This window comes from Rattus norvegicus, chromosome 10 (genome assembly GCF_021556685.1).
Source record: "Rattus norvegicus strain SHRSP/BbbUtx chromosome 10, alternate assembly SHRSP_T2T, whole genome shotgun sequence".
Classification (NCBI taxonomy): Eukaryota; Metazoa; Chordata; class Mammalia; order Rodentia; family Muridae; genus Rattus; species Rattus norvegicus.
Window position 1 is genome coordinate 97,240,635 of NC_141543.1, and position 18,102 is coordinate 97,258,736.

An 18,102-nucleotide genomic window follows, 5' to 3' on the forward strand; every position below is an offset into this window, starting at 1 on the left:
TGTGTCGTCTCTCTGTCTCTGTCTCTGTGTGTGTGTGTGTGTGTGTGTGTGTGTGTGTGTGTGTGTGTGTGTGTGTGTGTGGTGTCTGTGTATGTGCAGGGATATGGAGTTGAGGAATTTTGGATTTACAAGAGGGTGGAAGTTTACAGTTCAGCAAGACAATGAAACTTATAAACACGTCCTCTGGGTTGTTCCAAACCATCTAACCACAGACTTCAGTTCTCCCACCCTCTTCCCTTTGGCAATTTGTTTGCCAGATAAAGGCCATTGTCACATAACCTCCTTTCCTATTTTTATAAACTACAGAGGTCCATGCTGCTTCTCAGGGCTGTGGGCAATGTGAGGTCACCCAAAGGACGGAGCTATGGAGCTTCTTCAGGCTGTGGGCAAAGGATTTCACCATATGGTGACTGTGGCAAATTATCTTATTTACTGGATGTGTGTGTGTGTGTGTGTGTGTGTGTGTGTGTGTGAGAGAGAGAGAGAGAGAGAGAGAGAGAGAGAGAGAGAGAGAGCGCTAACACCCTGTGTAGAGGTCAGAAGACAACTTAGACGTTTGTTCCCTACTTCCAGCCTTCCAGCATGGTTCCATGGATGGAACTCGGGCTGTCAGGTTTGCACACCAAGAGCTAACCCACTGCGCCCTCTTGCCCGCCCTCTCCCTTACTTCAGTTGTCTTGTACAGGGCATGTGCCCATGCAGATACCATGGAGAACTTCTGGAGGTCAAAGGACGGCTGGCAGGAGTTAGGTCATTCCTTACACCGTGAGGGATCTAGGGACCAAACTGGGGCCGTCAGACTTGGCAGCAAGCACCTTTACTCACCGAGTCATTTTGCCAGCATGCTGTCCACTTTATTTTTTGAGACGAAGTTTCTCACAGAACCAGGAGCTTGCCAATCCCACCAGACTCTTAGCCCCAGGGATCCAACTGTCACTGCTTCTGACAGATCTGAATAGCCATGCCCAGCTTTCACCGGGGTGCTGGGGATTTGAACCCAGGGCCTCATGATTGTGTAGCAAGCACTTTCCCAATGGAGTTGTCATCCTAGTCCCCACCACCAACCACCCCACTTTTTGAAGCATTACAGTGGTTTTGGATTTATTGTGTTTTGAGACAGAGGTCTTGCTATGTGATCCATGCTGACCTCAGATTCTCAATCCCCCAGCCTCAGCCTCCTGAGCACTAAGGTTATATACATAGGCCAATTCACAAACACTACATTTGTTCAAACTCCTGTTTGTGCTCCTATGAGTGAAAAAGGAGCAACGGGGTCTACCTGGAAGTTGGGGGAGGGAGGGGGAGGGAGAGAGGGAGAAGAGAGGGACAGGAAGAGGGAGAGGTGATCCTTCTGCCTCAGTGTCCCTATATCCCAGGTATGAGCTACCACCTGGCCACCTGACAGCACACAGGTTTTATTTTGTTTTAAATTACATTTAGGGGTTGGGGATTTAGCTCAGTGGTAGAGCGCTTGCCTAGCAAGCACAAGGTCCTGGGTTCGGTCCCCAGCTCAAAAAAAAAATTACATTTATTTATTTATGGGGGGGGGGGCTGCTTACCACAGCACACACACATGGAGGTCTGAGGACAACTGCTTTCCTCAGTGGCATCTGCTCTCTTCACTGCCTCTGTCACTGGGCACAGGCTCTAGAATTTGGATTTAAAATGGAGTCCACCTTCTATTTTCCGTGTGCTAGAAGCAAGTCTTTTTTTTTTTTTTTTTTTTTTGGTTCTTTTTTTCAGAGCTGGGGACAGAACCCAGGGCCTTGGGCTTCCTAGGTAAGCGCTCTACCACTGAGCTAAATCCCCAGCCCCGAAGCAAGTCTTTCTGCTCGTTTCCATCAGAGAATGGGGGTGTTGATCAAAGTGGAAGTCCCCTCTGGGGGCCAGTACCTGGAAAGTCCTCTGGTGGCCAGGTCACTGTAACCTCACCTGATCCTAGATTTCCTTCTATTTGAGAAGATTCACTTATGAGTTGTGCCGCGTGTGTTGTGGACGTAGCTCAGTGAGTCGAGCGTCTGGATGCGATCCCCAGCACCACATAAACCAGAAGTAAAGGCCCATGCCTGCAGAACTAGGGAGCTAGGAGGAGGAATTGGGAGTTCAAGACCATCCTCAACTTGATAAGTCCAAACCAGTTTGATAAGACCAAATCAAGAGACACAGCCTGGGAAGAAAGGGGTTGAGGCAGGGAAGAAAGAAAGTAGGAAAAAGAGAACAAGCCTTCTGGTTTCAGGCTTTACAAAGATGTCGAATCTGTCCTGTAGGAGGTGACTGGCTGCTGGGCCCACTGGTACAGTGCTTTGTGGCAGAGGCACTGTGACCTCCCATGTGGCCGCAGGGTTCCAGCCCCTTGCTCACCCACTCAGTACTACTTTTTTTTTTTCTCTAGTATCTGGCGAGTCCCTTGTTTTCTGGCTCAGCTCTGCATTTTGAATTGGCTGAGTGCGGTAACATGCGCCTTTGATTCTAGAATTCCCAAGATTAAGGAAGAAACATTTTTAGTTCCGGACCAACCGACAGGCCTTAGGCTATAGAGCAAGACCTTATCTCAACAATGCGAAGCCTTCTACTCCTTTTGGACACGGGGCTTGCTGTGCACCATCTTGCCTGGTGTCTTCAATCCTGCTTTATCGACTAGTCTATGCTTGAAGAGAGAAGGGATTCTCTGTAAGCTTCACTCAGCCCAGAACGCTTTCCTTGGACTTTCATGGGATTTAATACGTTCTGACAATAATGAATAATATTTGGGGGCAGGATCTTATGGTTAGTTTCAGTGGTGTGAGCACAAGGGGTGAGAGGTCCTAGGCTGGAGGGTAAAGGAGACGCGGGGTAGAGGCCACGAGTACAGGAAAGCGAATCTGAGGAAGAAATCCTAAAGTGCACAGGCCAGGTTGCTCTTCCAAGTTCTATGCAACGGTGTTCTTGGGAGCTGTCAAGAGCTAGCAGGGAACAGAGTCTTGTGGTTGGTTTGGAAACCAGCTCAGGTACTTGAGGACATGTACCATGAATGGACAGTAGCAGCCATACTTCTCCACACCCCTTAAGATCCCCAAGATCCCCAAGATTCCTGAGAGAAAAAAAAGACCAAAAATATTGGCCTAAGATGTCAAGTCAGGAGATCCTGGGAGTTCTACCAAGTTTTCAAAGTCTAAAGATCCAAAAGTATAACTTCTGTCCATCCATCCATCCATCCATCCATCCATCCATCCATCCATGCATCTATTTCTCCAACCAATATGCCACTTAAGTGATCCCAGCCTATGAGGAGAGAGGCCTCATCAGTCCCTAGCAAAAGCCCAAGGGTTCCTCCAACCCCAGGGGAAGATGACCAAATAGAATAAAAGTCAGGTTCTCCTCTTGGCTCTTCCAATAGCTAGCATGGACCCAGGTCACATGACTTGACTTCCGGACCTCAAATGTTCCCTCTCCTGCGTTATGGAGGCAGTTAAGCAATCTTTCTAGTTCTAACATTCCATGGTAGACCCTTTGGCCCCTGATGTCACAAATATGGAGCTGACTCCTGATTGGCCATTGCCTCTGCCGGCTCTGCTGTTCTCTTGGCCATGGGAACAAGATGGGCTTTCCCTGGGCCTTCCTACTTGTGCTCCTCTATTACGGGCAGCCCTTGCCGTGGCCCAAGACTGTGGGAGAGCCAAGCTTAGGTATGGCTGGGACCTGGAGGAGTATAGGACCAGATCAGAGGACAGGGGAGGAGCAGCCCCTTCCCTAGGCCCACATGATCCCCCTCCCCCGCAGATGAGTTCTACAGTGAAGCCCAAGCAAAGATGTTCCTGCAGTTTTATGAGCAAACAGCCCGAGTTGTGTTGAACGAGCTCATGGAGGCCACTTGGAACTATGTCACCAATATCACCAAGCAAAATCAAGAGAACATGGTGTGGTACCATTTTCCCCAAGGTCCTCCCTCCCCATCCTTGTTCTTCTTAGGGATCCTGGAGGTTGGGGATCATAGCTCCTGCCCTCTATCCAGAATGTATGGGAAGAAGGACACCCCCAAAACATATGTCAAAGTGGGCTGCAAGTCCTAGAGCACTCAGCGGCCTTGACCTTTCTCTACATAAGAATTTATTTGCCCTTGCAAGCTTCCTCTTCGGGACACGGGCATCTATCCCTCTTAGCAAATCTTCAGTGACCCTGGACTCTTAAAGTGGGATTCGGGGCTGTGACCTCAGAAGTCAGCACGGGACCCCTTCTGCGTCCCCCCCCCCCAACCTGTCATGAACAATATGGCGGCCTTCTTTCCAGCTGCAGAAGGAGGTGGAGAGGTCCCAGTTCATGTTGTACTTTGGCACCCGGGCCCGCATGTTTAGGATAGACCATTTCCAGGACCTGGACGTGAAGCGCAGGCTGAGTAAGCTGCGGAACATAGACAAGTCGGCCTTGCCCGTGGAGGATTTCCAGGAGGTGATAGACAGAGGCCCAGGCCTCCAAGGCACACACACACTCCTGCACCCCAGAGGAGGGTGGGTCAGGTCGGACCTGGAACCGGAGTATCTCAGGCAGGAGTGGGTACTGGTGGGGTGGAAACAGAGTTTCCTGTAGAGGAGGAGGGGGGTACTTTAGCCAGGCCTACCTCTCCTAGCGGGTGGGGCTAGTGTTGGGAGTGGACCCAAGGACATGGGCCTACCCTGGGTGACACCTGCCCATCCCCCAGTTCAACAGACTTCTTACCTACATGAAGACAGCATACGGTAGAGCTGAGGTGTGCCTGGATGAGGGTCCATGCATGCCCCTGGAACCTGGTGAGCAACAAAACCTGACCTCAACCGTGTCCCCTTGTTGGTGAAGGAACACCTAGGGTGGGTGAGAGTAGAGGTATATGGGGTGCCATGTGCCTCCTATCTGGGCACAGACCTCGAAGAAATCATGGCCACCTCCAGGGACCAGAAGGAGCTGCTGTGGGCCTGGCAGGGCTGGCGGGATGCCATTGGTCGGCAACTCCGCCCTGTCTTTGAGGACTACGTACATCTCAGCAACAAGGCTGCGCAGTATAATGGTAAGCAGGCTGGGCATAAGGGCCTGGGTCAATGCCTAGGAAAAGAATGAAGTTGAATCTGCAGAGGACTCAGGCAACAGCAGAATTAGTACGGGCAGTGCTCAGGATCCATGAGCCCCAGAGCTGGGCCCTGTACCTAGACAGGACTAGGGCCCGCAGGCATTATGGGCTGGGTGCTAAGAGAGACAGATGTCTCCCTCATGGGCTTCCTCGGGGCAGTCTGATTAGGAAGTGAGCCTCATCCAGCCCTCGGGCACCTCTAATACTGCTTAATGTGAAGGCATGGGGGAAGGGTGCTGGGATCAGCGGGGAAGGGGAGAACTTCAGATACGTGCTCTCTGACACTCATCCGACATTTATCCATGCTGGAAAGATGAGTAGGGGGCAGTGAAGCAGGAAACAGGAAAGTGTCCGCACAGAGACTCTGCAGCACAATGGGAGGAAACTAAGGGGTTTAGGGGACCAGAAAGAAACCCACATGACCACAAGGCTCTGGGTGATTTGGGGTGAAAGGACAGGGCCTTGCAAGGCATGGCCAGAAGCTTCCCTTGTGGGAGTCACTCAATGTTTCCGAGCTCTGAGCTGGTTTAGGCTGGGCAATGTTTTGGCAAAGTTGTGTTCGTACCACCTAAGACCCCTGCCGGGTAGGGAGGTGGGACACTTCCTTGGAGTGTATCCAGGTCTACTCCCTGCCGGGCCACTGGATACAGGGTATCACGGTGAACACTAATGTGTCTTCTCCTGTTCTAGGGTACAAAGACATGGGGGCTTTATGGCGATCCAAGTATGAGTCTGATACCCTGGAGGAAGACCTGGAACAGCTCTATAAGGAGCTGCAGCCGCTCTACCTGAACCTTCACGCCTACGTGCGCCGCTCACTGTACCGCTATTACGGGCCTGAGCTCATTGACCTGCGGGGGCCCATCCCTGCTCACCTCCTGGGTAAGGGCCAGACTAGTGGCAGGGTCGGGGCCGGGGGTGGGAGGAGGGGAGGCCAGTCTTTCTTCCTCTTAGCTTCTTCACCCCCTTTCCAGGGAACATGTGGGCTCAGTCCTGGAACAATATCCTAGATCTGGTCCTGCCCTATCCAAATAAACCTCCTGAGGATATCACAAAGATCATGAAGAATCAGGTCAGTGCCGAGCCTCCGGATGTGGCCACCCCCCACCCCACTCCCCTGTCCCACAATGCCCCCGGGCAGACGGGCAGCAGAACCACAGTACCTCTTTCTCACACAGCACTGGAGGCCTGAAAAGATGTTCGAAGAGGCTAATTTATTCTTTACCTCCATGGGAATGCTGCCCGCCCCACCTGCTTTCTGGATGAAATCTATGATGGAGAAGCCAGTTGACGGGCGGGAAGTGGAGTGCCACACCTCATCCTGGAACTTCTATAGGCTCAATGACTTCAGGTGTCTACAGCCAGCAGAGTCTCCATTCAGCATCCCCTCCCCCAACCATACGTCTCTTCTGATTTTCCATTGGCCATGTAGCCGGGGAGAGCAGGGGAGAGCAGGGGGTGGGGGGGTGGGGGGAGACTCAGAAGCTCGGGAGAGAAGGTGGGTGTGGAAAATAGCGGATATAGTCACTGGGTGGGCACAGGGTCTAGAGTGGGGAAAGATAGTAGCCAAGGCCCTTCTGGTCTCCATATCCATGGCCCTAACACCTTAATGAGTATTGAACGAAGAAGCTTTGTGTCCCCCCGGGGCATCCCCATGCTCCTTGACCCCTACCCTTTACCTCTAGGGTAAAGAAGTGCACCGAGGTGACCATAGGAGACCTGCTCTCCATCTTCCACCAGATGGGCCACATCCAGTACTACTTGCAGTGCCAGAACCTCTCTATAATCTACCAAGAAGGCGCCAGCCCAGCCTTCGAAGAGGCCGTGGGGTCAACCATCACCCTCTCAGCCTTCTCCCACAAGTACCTGCTCACCAGAGGTCTGCTCAGCCAACAGCACCAGGATTCAGGTGACAAGAGAGAAGGGGTCACAGAAGGGTGGGTCTGAGCCTGGAGCCTCAGCTAAGGCTGAGAGGGACTAAAGCCCTCAGGGTGAGGCTGAAGAAAGGGAGGACCAAGAAGCTGCTTCCTGATTGCCCTGACCCCATCCCCAGAGGAGGAGGTCAACTTCCTGTTGAGCATCGCCCTGGAGAAGATCGCCTTCATCCCCTTCGGCTACATGATTGACCTGTTTCGTTGGAAGGTCTTTGACGGCACTATTCAGAAGAACGCCTACAACCAGGAGTGGTGGAGCCTCAGGTGGGGAGGATGGCTGTCTGGTAAAGGCGAATTGTTGATGTCCTGGGAACCTGGGGAAGGCAGGCGGTGTGCGATGTTTGCTGTCACTGTCACCAAGCAAAGACATACGGACTAAAGTGCATAGAGCCAGCACAGGTGGCCATGTGGCCTGGTTCTGAATCTGGTGGCAGCAGTGAGCAGATCTCTTGACTTCCCAGGATTCTGTCTGAGACAAGGATCCTGGCAGTGACTCTATCTGCTGTGTGGGTGGCCAGGAATCTCATACCGTGAAATGAGAGCAGTAACCCGAGTGTAGTGGTACATGCCTGTAATTCCAGCACTCAGGAAAGTGGACAGATCAGGAGGTTGGGGCGGGGGGCTGGGGAGGAGGACAGAGTCTTGTAGGCATGGACAGCATCTTGTTAGCTACATAGCCAGTTGGAGGCCAGCCTGGACCACGTGAGATTCTGTCTTCAAAAGACGATCCCCCCCCTCCAAAAAAACCTAAAAAACCAAAAGGCTCTGATTTGGCAATGAATAACAAGCAGGCCCCTGCTGCTGCCGCCACCACAGAAGGCCAGAGCAAGGAATGGCCGAGGCCTAAGTACTTTGCTGGCTGGAAAGACTCTGCAGGTCACTACCTCACAGCACATGCATGCCCGCTGGAGTCTTAGTGTCTGAAGACTATAGAAAGGCTCGGCAGTTGTCCAGCGGGCCAGTTGATTGGACAATAAATGCCCATAACTTGGCTTCCCCATGTCTGTCAGGCATCACGCTATCAAGTTCAAGGTTTCTGGACACAGGGTGATCTACATACAGCTCCACATTAGGCTCCTGTGATCATTTAGACTTTGTGTCTGCACTGTAGGGTGCCCAGGCTCAATGGGGCTATAGTGGCCAGCACTCAGAGGTCACATGACCCAGAGGTCAGGTGGCCCAGGGTCGCCCTAGCGGCTGTTCACACTGCGTTGTGGCATGTGGCACATCTGACCATTCTTCCCTCAATCCTGCCATTCTCTAGGTTTGTTTTGTTTTGTTTTGTTTTTTGTTTTTTTTTTGTTTTCGAGACAGGGTTTCTCTATATAGCCCTGGCTATCCTAGAACTCACTCTATAGACCAGACTGACTTCGAACTCACCTCCCAAGTGCTGGGATCAAAGGTGTGTGCTACCACACCCACTTTCTGGGGTTTTTGTTGTTGTTGTTGTTGTTTTGTTTTGTTTTGTTTCGTTTTTCCTCTCTTAGATTAAATAACCGGTTTCCTAGTCTGTAATCTGATCTCATCACTAGGAGGGATGCTAGCAAGGCCCTGACCTCATTTGGTCCCTTGATGGCATCTCCACAAAGACCAGGCCGGTGTTAAGAGAGAATACATGAGAACAGTCTACGTGCTCAATCACTGCTAACCACTGTTATTAAACTTTCTCATTCCTGATTCCGAATGTTCTCACTTATGTAGTTGACGAAAGTGCACTGTAGGGCCTCTGCAAGCTAGGCCTAGACTGACTGAACACACACACGCGCGCACACACACACACAGACACACACACATGCACACACACGCACGCACACACACGCACACACACGCACACACACACACACACACACACGCACACGCTTCAAACAAGGCTCTGAGAACCTTCCAGGACCCACGGCCAAGCCCCTGTCCTGTCTCTCTCCCGCCAGGTTGAAGTACCAAGGCCTGTGCCCGCCTGTCCCCCGGTCGGAAGATGATTTTGACCCAGGTGCCAAGTTCCACATCCCTGCCAATATGCCCTACATCCGGTAAAGGTCTGGGCCCTGTTGGCAGAGCTAGCTGGGAACTGGGAGACCCGGGGACTGGGTGGAGCTGTTCCAGAAAGTGCAAAGATGGGACCTATGGCTGCTCAGTGCCCAGGAAGGTCTGGACTTCCTACAGCAGACCTCCTCTCTGAGGCCCACCTTCTCCTTCCTCTACACAGGTACTTCCTCAGCCTGGTGCTGCAGTTTCAACTCCATGAAGTACTGTGCAGGGCCTCAGGCCACGTGGGTCCTCTGCACCGGTGCGATATCTATAACTCCAAGGTCGCAGGGAAGATTCTGGGGTGAGTGCACAAATCCCCCAGTTTCTTTCAGCTCTTACCATCTCCCTCCCAGGGAGTCCTGGCTTCAGACTCCCCCCCTCCCCCCCCCCCCCGACCCCAAAGTGCCGTGAGCAAGTGCACTGAGCTGACAATCTGGTGGAAGGGCCTTCTCAGGCCAGACTGCATTCTCTCCTACTTTGTCACAAGCCCGTGTTCTCTCATGTAGCCTGCTGTGATCAGAGGGGCTTTGAGCACACAGACATTCACATATAAAGTAAATCTACTTGTCTCCTGTAGAAAGCCAGGGTGTCCTGTCTCTGTCTTCTGATTTAGCCAGCAGAACCCCCTTACTCTATCCTGTTTGAGGCACCCTTGAGTCGTTTGCCTCTCCTGACTCCTCACTAAACTACTCAGTTTGCCTCCCAGGCCAACTGTAGTTACTTTTACTGAGGCCTCTTGACACACTTCTGGCCAGCCTATGGTCCACTTTGACCTTCTGGTCTTTTCTGATGCCCTTGATGTTTAGCCCGTTCCTTACCAGATCCGTTGCTGTGGTCCAAGTTTTGTTTGTTTGTTTGTTTGTTTCTTTTTTGCCTTGAAGCCAACTTGGAGGGGTAGGAAGAGGACATGACCCGAACGTACAAAGCATTCTCTCGATTAGCTGGACTCTGAGCTCTTTACCCACATTTCGCGTTGGTAGCTTTAACTCTGTAGAGTAGGAAGTTGTCACTGGACATTTACAGTGATCAAACTGAAGGTCTGAGAAGTGACTGACTGTGTCATTCATTTAGCAAAAACCAAATTCATGTTATGGATTCAGAACTGATAGCAAAACCATTGTGATCAATAGACGGTTATCTGTCCCCTGCTTCACCAGCTATATTTCTGGTCTGAGAAGACCCCGAATTTCAGGCTTGGACACCTTTCTCCAGGCAGTGGCATAGGAGTGTCGTCTCCATCCACCTGGGCATGCAGGCCCTGGTGAGATCACATCAGGTCTTCTGGTTCCAAGGCCAGCTCTCCCACCACTGAGATGGGGCACCTGCCCATTGGCCAAGTCTTGGTCCTCTTGACTGCTATTGATTTGGGGCCTGCTTCTTTAATTGTTCAACTTTGAGTTTTGTTTCTGCCTTGCAGAGGGTTAGCAATTTATGACCCAGTATCCCCTTCATGCATTTTAGACTTTCAGTTGTACTTCTGTTCTTTGAGACATGGTCTTGTAGCCCAGACTGGCCTCAAACTTGTGTGTGTTTATATATATATATATACACACACACATACATACACACACACATATGTATATATATATACACACATATATATATACACACACACATATATACACACACACACACATGGATGTATACACACACACACATATATACGTATATACACACACATATATACACACACACATGTATATATGTATATACACACACATATATATGTATATACACACACACATATATATGTATATATACACACACATGTATATATATACACACACATGTATATATATACACACACACAGACACACACACGACACACACACACGGATGTATACACACACATACAAACAAACACACACACACACGGATGTATACACGCACATACATACAAAGTGATAGCTTTGGCTGGCTAGTTATCAGTGTACATCTGACGTCTCTCTGGGCTGTCCATTCAACTTCTAGCTGCCTGTCTTGTTCCTCTAACATCTACTTAGAACATGGCTGATCAGTCTTTCTGTGTCCAGCAGAGGGCAATAGACTGTGATATAAACGATCCTAAACTTTTCTAAAAAGGAGGCTGAACGGAAGAGACTTGGTGACTATGAAGAGGGAAGTCCAGCCTGAAACCAGAGAGAAATGTCTGTCCCCAAAAGCAGACACAGGAGAAAATGATGTGTTTTCTCCCCAGCAGCTCACATCTAACTCCCCCCTTATGCCACTGGCTTGAGGGGACACTTGGCATTTGTCATTCTCTCCACTTCTCTCCTACCCTACCCAGCGTACACAGGACTCTGTCAAAGCATGTGACATTGTGTATGAGTCCCCATCCACTTCACTGCCCACCCCTGGTCCAAAAAGACCCCAAATTCCAGGCTGAGCGTCTTGAACACCATTCACTGGGGAGTGGGCAGAGGAGAGCCTTCTAAGAAAGGGAGTGTCACACGTTTTGGGGGAGGATTAAATGCAAACAGAGTGGAGCCCAGAAGGAGGAGGAGGAGGGGAAGTGAGGAACTCAGGGTGAAGGAGGGCAGGAGGCAGGTGTTACCAGGCCCACATTGACAGCTGCATAGCATCCTGAGGGAGAAAGGTCTCACTTTGTAAAAGAGAAAATTCACAAAACAGCCAAGTGTGAGGACCCTGAGACCCAGGTCCCAGTACATTGAAGACGGGGCACGGAGATATTTCTGGGCTCAGGTGTGGGGAAAGGCGGTGGGATGCTAAGAGAAGGTGAAGCAGCTGCAGCCCCCAGGTTCATGGGGATGGAGCAGAAAAGGAGGGAGGTTATTTCCCAATCTTCTACCCTCGGGTAGCTTTCACGAGCTTTTGCTGCCAGGACCCTACATGCATCCTCCTACATGCAAGTGCTGGGCTGATTCTGATGAGAGTAGACAGTCAAAGTGGACCTTAAAGTCCCCCAGTCATGATGGCCCCACCATCGTCTGTGATCGTGCTGCTGTTTTGAAGACCGAGGCAATGTCCAGCAACCGGCCCTACGGCCCTTTATTAGCCGTGTGTAGCTGAGCTCTCCTCACACAACCCAGTAGCCTGTGGAGCGGTTTCTTCGTAGGCAGATTCTCAGGAGTCAGAGCTCTTCTCCCAACTGTGTGTGGTGGTACAAGTTTGTAATCCTAGCACCTAGGAGGTCATGGCCAGAGGATCGTGAGTTCAACGTTAGCTTGGGTTACATAGTGAGATTTTGCCACTACCCAGGATCCAGCATCTGAAAAATTCTCAAATCAGTGGGAGTTGTGATTTTTTTAAAAAATTTTATTTATTTTACTCTTGATGACACTTTGCCTTTATTCTCTATAACTAAATCTGGACAGATTTCCCCTCAGTGATTTCTTTTCCTATTCCTTTCTTCCTTTGTTTCTTTTCTTGAAATTCTGGGGACTGGGTGCTGGAGAGATGGCTTAGCGGTTAAGAGCACTGTCTGCTCTTCCAGAGGTCCTGAGTTCAAATCCCAACAATCACATGGTGGCTCACAACCATCTGTAATGGGATCCAATGCCCTCTTCTGGTGTGTCTGAAGACAGCTACAGTGTACTTATATACAGTAAATAAATAGATCTTCAAAAGAAAAAGAAAAAAAAAAGGAATTCTGGGGACTCAAACCCAGGGCCTTACACATGTTAGGCAAATGTGTCTCATGGTTTCTGCCAAGTATCTACATACTTCAGTTCCCACACCTGACTCCAGTTGTTTATCAAGTAGTATGAACAAATCCTTCAAGTTACAAATTCCTTCATCACCTTGTGACTTGATACTCACTACCATGACGGGCAGACATTCACGGGAGCTCATGTTACTGCTGAGAAGACTAAGGCTGAGAGAGTTTGAATGTCTAAGATTATATGGCCTTTAAGTAGCATTGCTGGGTTTTGAACCTGCGTACCCCTACACAGTGACCTCTAAGCTTCCAGCTCCCATCCCTTTCCTGGTCAGACCCTGAAACAACAGGTTGAGAAATGTCAACATCTGCCCAGCGCTATTGTTTGTCGAGGTCAGGGTGGAGCCTGGAGCTCTGGCTTTAGCACCTTCTGCACCCTCCATGGTGAATCTGCCATCTGCCACCAAGCCCTGGGTGTGCCTCATGACAGCTGATATTTGTACAGCAGGCAGGTGTCACACAGAGAACTCACAGCACTTGGATTCCCTCAATCCTTCCCTGTGTGTCCAAGAAAGACTGAAGGGCCATTGCTACCTCAAATACATCAGCGTGAACAGAGGCTCCTACTGGCTGCCTGTTTGAGTTGAGGATAAAGATGCCCACAGTAATAGTTGACACCAATGGGCAGCAACAGTCGGTATTTATTGCTTCGCACCTTGGTAGCAGCCCTGTACAGGTTGCCTCCACTTACGGGGACGATGCTTAGATGACTTATTTGTCCACGGCATCCCAAGGATAGAGCGAATAGCCACATCCGGGTGAATCTTGCTTCAGAATGAGTGACTGAATCTACTGTGCTGATGTTGCTGTAAAATTAAAAAAAAAAAAAAAAGATGCTGTCTTTTATCCCCTACTAGGTCCAGCCCTACAGTGCCCCGGGATAGCTGACTGATATCTTAATCTCAGTCAGCAAAGCCTCTCACCTGCTTTGCTCCATCCCATATCACATTGCCAATGGCCTCTCTCGGAGCCTGGCAACAATCTCTCTACCCATCCGGTTTCCAAGGCAGGCTGCCACCATGCCAGAAATAGACATCCTAACTCCGTGGAGGCTCAGTGTCCCAGCCGCCACATACTCTCTCACACTTAATTCGCCACATGAAAGAACACACAACACAATGACCTTTGATCCAATGGATAACATATAATTGCCCACCTAAACATGCAAAGCCCGGTACACATCCATCCCTTAAGAACATTCATAACAACCTGTAAAGGGACAGCGTGGAACCTTAACGTCAGCCTCCATGTTGTCTCGAGGCTACTCTCCGTCCCTCCTGTCTCTACCTCCTTTCCGTTCCAGTCTCCTCCCCTTCCCTCAAACTTTTCTCCCTCCCATCCTTCCTTCTTGTCCAATGACCGGCCTCCTTCTGTCTTATACCTGCCTCACCTGTGACATCATCCTACATGCTGAGAGTTCTGGGGGGGGTGGGGGGGGTCCTGGCTGGCAAAGTTGGGAATTAAAGTAGTGTCTACTCGGGTGTGTGTGTGGTGGGGTGGTCTCAGCAGCACATGGCCTCACAGACAACTCTACTCCCCCAGGGATTTCCTGAAGGTGGGCTCCAGCCGGCCCTGGCAGGAGGTCCTAAAGGAGATAACTGGAAAGCCCAACATATCCACCAAGGCCCTCTTGACCTACTTCAAGCCGCTGCTGAACTGGCTGGTGACTGAAAACGTGAAGCAAGGGGACATCCTTGGCTGGCCAGACTTCAGCTGCTCTTTTGAAGGTTGGACAAAGCTCACCCTGCCCTTAGTTCTAATGTAGATTAGGCCCTGCCCTGTCGTGCTCTCGGTCAATACTAAGTTCTAGTCAGTTCATGGCCTTGTTTGAGCCAGACAGTAGAGTTGGGTGGCCCCCATCTGTAACCAGGCCCAGGACAACCCCAGCCAGTTCCAAAGTCCACACTTACTTCCTACTCAGTGGCTTTCTTACACGTCATCCAGCAAGGCTGCCAGGCTTGGTTGGAGGGTAGGAGCCCCCAAACTGGGCTCTGCGAGTTAGGTCACCCTACTCACACACATCTTCTCTTCCTTCTGCTTTCTCACTGAAGGACAATTCTCTCACCTGTGGCCTGTGGCTGAGGGAGAAAACTGTGGCCATCATGTCCTTCCTGACTGCCACAGGAGACTCCAGGGTCTTCTTCAGGTCCAAAGACTTCCTCAGGCTTTCTTCCTCTGTTGTAAGACTATTCATTTTTTTTTCTTTCCACAGAAAAAATCACAAAGAAAATGTCATTTCTGGGTATGAAGATAGAGCCTGACCAGGCATACCTGGGGCAGTGGGTGTTGCTAAGCATGAGTTTTATCATGCTCTGCCTCATCCTGGCACTGGGCCTCAGGTTGCACTACTTGGAAAGACGGTCACTGGACAGCGACACTGTGATACTTAGCACCCCGCCCTATGCCTACTTCCTGGGCATAGCGATGGAACCCCGCCAGGCGGCCCGAAAACAGTGGCTCCTACTGGGCCTCTGCTTCGTCCTTATGCTGTGCTGTATTGGCCTCCTCATTAAGATATTCATACACCACACCAGGAAGCCTCCATGGATGAAAGCTGAATGGCAGAGCTGAGAGGAGCCACCATGCAGACTGGTGAGAGACCGGGGGATAGAATAGAAGGTTGTCTGAGACAGACATGCTGGAGACGAGGGAGAATGTGGGCTGCAGGCACAGTGCCCGGGTGCAGCTGTGGCAGATCTGTGACCGTGTGGTGTGACACTGTTTGCAAAGCTGTGAGGCAGGCACAGGTGATTGACCTTGTATGGTCCATGGGTGTCCCGGGTTCCAGATCAACCCTACTTTCCCCAAGTGGCTCAAAGCAATGGTTTCAGCTAGTCAGTGACTGTGTCCCTTTGAAGCTGCCTTTGCACCAAGCCATATGAGAACTAGCCCTCCACGCGTCCTTGTTTTGTTCAGGAGTTTAGCTATGGGGCTTGGCTAGGGCTGCAGGATCCAAGGAATCTCTAGAAAATGGACCCGCTGCCGTCCACTTATAAACTGTCCTTCAGGAAGACCAGACATTCCTTTACAAACCTCTGATGCCCAGTTCCCAAACACTGTGTCCTCCATATATCCTACCACACTCTGATGATCCTCCCTCAGTCTGCATAATCCAGGCCCCAAAAAGGCTCTCTGTTTGACCACCTGAAATGCAAGTAACCTCACAAAACTGCCCCATGCCTCTCCCCACCCCAGCCCAGGCCCTCACGAATGGAGACAGTGGGCAGCTGGGCACTGGGCCAGGCGTGATTAATGATCAACTTCTTTAATATTTAAACAAAGCTCATCTCTAGTCACTCTGCTCCGGAGATGGCCTTGTTCAACACACACACACACACACCTGCTGCCTGGCCCGTTGCCCTGGAGAGCAAGCGCAGGGCAAACAACACCTTTCCAGGCTCCGTGGGGGAAGGGAGACTAGGGAGGAGACACCCATGAAGAGGATAGTGGGGATTTGAGGTTCTAAGGATAATCTTGGGAAAGGGGGGAAGGGGGTCTCTGCCTCTACCCTTTTAACCCTTTCTGCCTTGCCTTCTGACCATGGGTATACCATGCTTAATATTTTCAGATAAGTCTGAGCTGAAGCCCAGGACTCAGTATCTGACAGAAAACAGGGAAGGCTCGAAGGGAAATAGGGAAGAGGTCCCAGGTAGCTCAAACGTGAGAGCAGCTTTTCTTAGAGATCTGAACAAGAGAGTCACAGGCTGAGGAGACTGGCTAACAGAATGGGATTCCCTGATCCCTCTCTCTGCCCAGGTCTCTAGATCTCTCCCCACGTTCTCCCTAATTCTAAACAGTTTCTACTCCAGGACCACACTCTACACCACTCTGTACTAGTCTGTCATTTATTTATTACTGTAATGCTTTTATTTGTCCTCGTTGCTAGCTGTTAGGTCCATAAGACTTAACACGCATCAGGATTACTCCATGTAATGTGGGGACTGGGAAAATACATAAACACTATCTCACTGCATAAGTCCATGCTGCTGGCTGTATAGGAAAGACTGCCCCCCATTTCTCTTCTGCAGCCAGCCTGTTCCCCACATTCAGGGACAGCCAAGATATCTCTGCCCCCCCCAGGAGACCGCCCTTGGCAGCCCTCTCATCTCTCAGCCACTGTGGCCGAGGTCCCCCACCAGGTATTGTGACTCTGCGTGGCAAGGGCACATCCAGCCCAGGACTCCAAGCCTCTCACCAGGACTACAGCAGAAGCTTCACTGAGTCTCCTTGGCCACCTCCCTTCCCCCTGCCCCCGCACTTCCCCGGTTCACTTTGTAAAGTTTATATTTCTGCCAGAGTATTTTCTTCAAAATGCCTTCAAATTTCCTCCCGAACATCAAACTTCTTAAGAACTCCACTGTCCATCGATTAAATCTGGACCTTTATCTAGCATGAGGCTGTTTAGAAATTTTTTCTTCTGCATTTTTGCCTTTCTCATCGCCCTGCTCAGCCACTCTGCCCTGACACCGTCCTTAGGCCTTTTCCAAAGGTGCGTGCTTCACTTTGAATACTCGCTACTAAGTAAGATGTGGCTCAACATTGGTCTTGGGACCCTCTGCAAAGTTCCAAGTCCACCAAGGTGCTTAATGAACTATGGTCCTTTTTTCCTCCTCTCAGAAAACCTTTTCCCCCCAATAAACTTCACTCTAACCTAATTTGCTTCTTCTTGTGTGTTCAGTCTTTAATCAGTAAGCAGATAGTTTTATCAGAATCACCTGCTGATAGATGGTTGAAGATCTCTTCCTCTTTGAAGATTTGACTATGTATGCTTCCTAGAACAGGTTCATAGAACAGGCTTCAGCCGGACTTACCACTAGAAGCTTTCTTTTTTTTTTTTTTTTTGGTTCTTTTTTTTTCGGAGCTGGGGACCAAACCCAGGGCCTTGCGCTTCCTAGGCAAGCGCTCTACCACTGAGCTAAATCCCCAACCCCCACTAGAAGCTTTTTATGGCCACTGCTAACCTCCTGTGGGCATTTGTAAGCAAGGGTCCTAAGTTTCCCATTGCCACAGACAGCCCTAGCAGTAAATCCCTGCAGACAGCCTGAAGCCCCTACCTGGAAAATTTCTTCAGTATCAGAAGGGGTTCAAGGAGCTGCTGAGGCCACTGTTTATTTGGACATGAGCAGAAGTTCTTCAGAGTATCCCAGGTCCAGTACGCCTGCCCATCTCCCTAGGATTCAGAGCCCCTTATGGATCAGAGAATTTGTCCTTGTCCTGATCACCCGCCTTACTGCCCCATCCCTTGGCTTATTTCAGCACCACGCCGCGGACAGCTCCCGGGCGCTAGCCTCTTGGAGGAGGAGCGTTGAGCTGTGGGAGAGGGAGGACTAGAGAGGGAGGGGAGGGCAGACACTGGAGGACGGGCGGGGCCCCGACAGCCCTCCCCG

The 18,102-nt window shown here is 50.6% G+C and overlaps 1 protein-coding gene and 1 long non-coding RNA gene across 14 annotated transcripts; one reads left to right on the forward strand and one right to left on the reverse strand.

Annotated features, from left to right (window-relative positions):
* Positions 1-1,751: 1,751 nt before the first annotated feature.
* On the forward strand, positions 1,752-17,370 carry Ace3 (angiotensin I converting enzyme (peptidyl-dipeptidase A) 3). 9 transcript variants are annotated; one of them, XM_087573762.1, is made up of 16 exons: positions 1,752-1,779; positions 2,474-2,670; positions 3,760-3,896; positions 4,267-4,425; positions 4,676-4,763; positions 4,874-5,017; positions 5,768-5,959; positions 6,052-6,149; positions 6,256-6,428; positions 6,763-6,986; positions 7,131-7,275; positions 8,940-9,038; positions 9,215-9,337; positions 14,258-14,442; positions 14,928-15,307; positions 16,744-17,370. In XM_087573762.1, exons 3-15 carry the CDS (start codon positions 3,789-3,791, stop codon positions 15,284-15,286), a joined length of 2,097 nt encoding a protein of 698 aa, XP_087429888.1. In that variant the 5' UTR covers positions 1,752-1,779; positions 2,474-2,670; positions 3,760-3,788; the 3' UTR covers positions 15,287-15,307; positions 16,744-17,370.
* On the reverse strand, positions 11,420-18,019 carry LOC148003139 (uncharacterized). 5 transcript variants are annotated; one of them, XR_015632175.1, is made up of 4 exons: positions 17,770-18,019; positions 14,781-14,917; positions 13,407-13,521; positions 11,420-12,180 (listed from the first exon to the last, which is right to left on the reverse strand). It is a non-coding gene; the product is annotated as an uncharacterized LOC148003139 (long non-coding RNA). The 5 variants fall into 5 exon arrangements; XR_015632176.1 differs by having other exon boundaries at positions 11,420-12,265; XR_015632174.1 differs by having other exon boundaries at positions 13,371-13,521.
* Between the last annotated feature and the right edge of the window lie 83 nt (positions 18,020-18,102).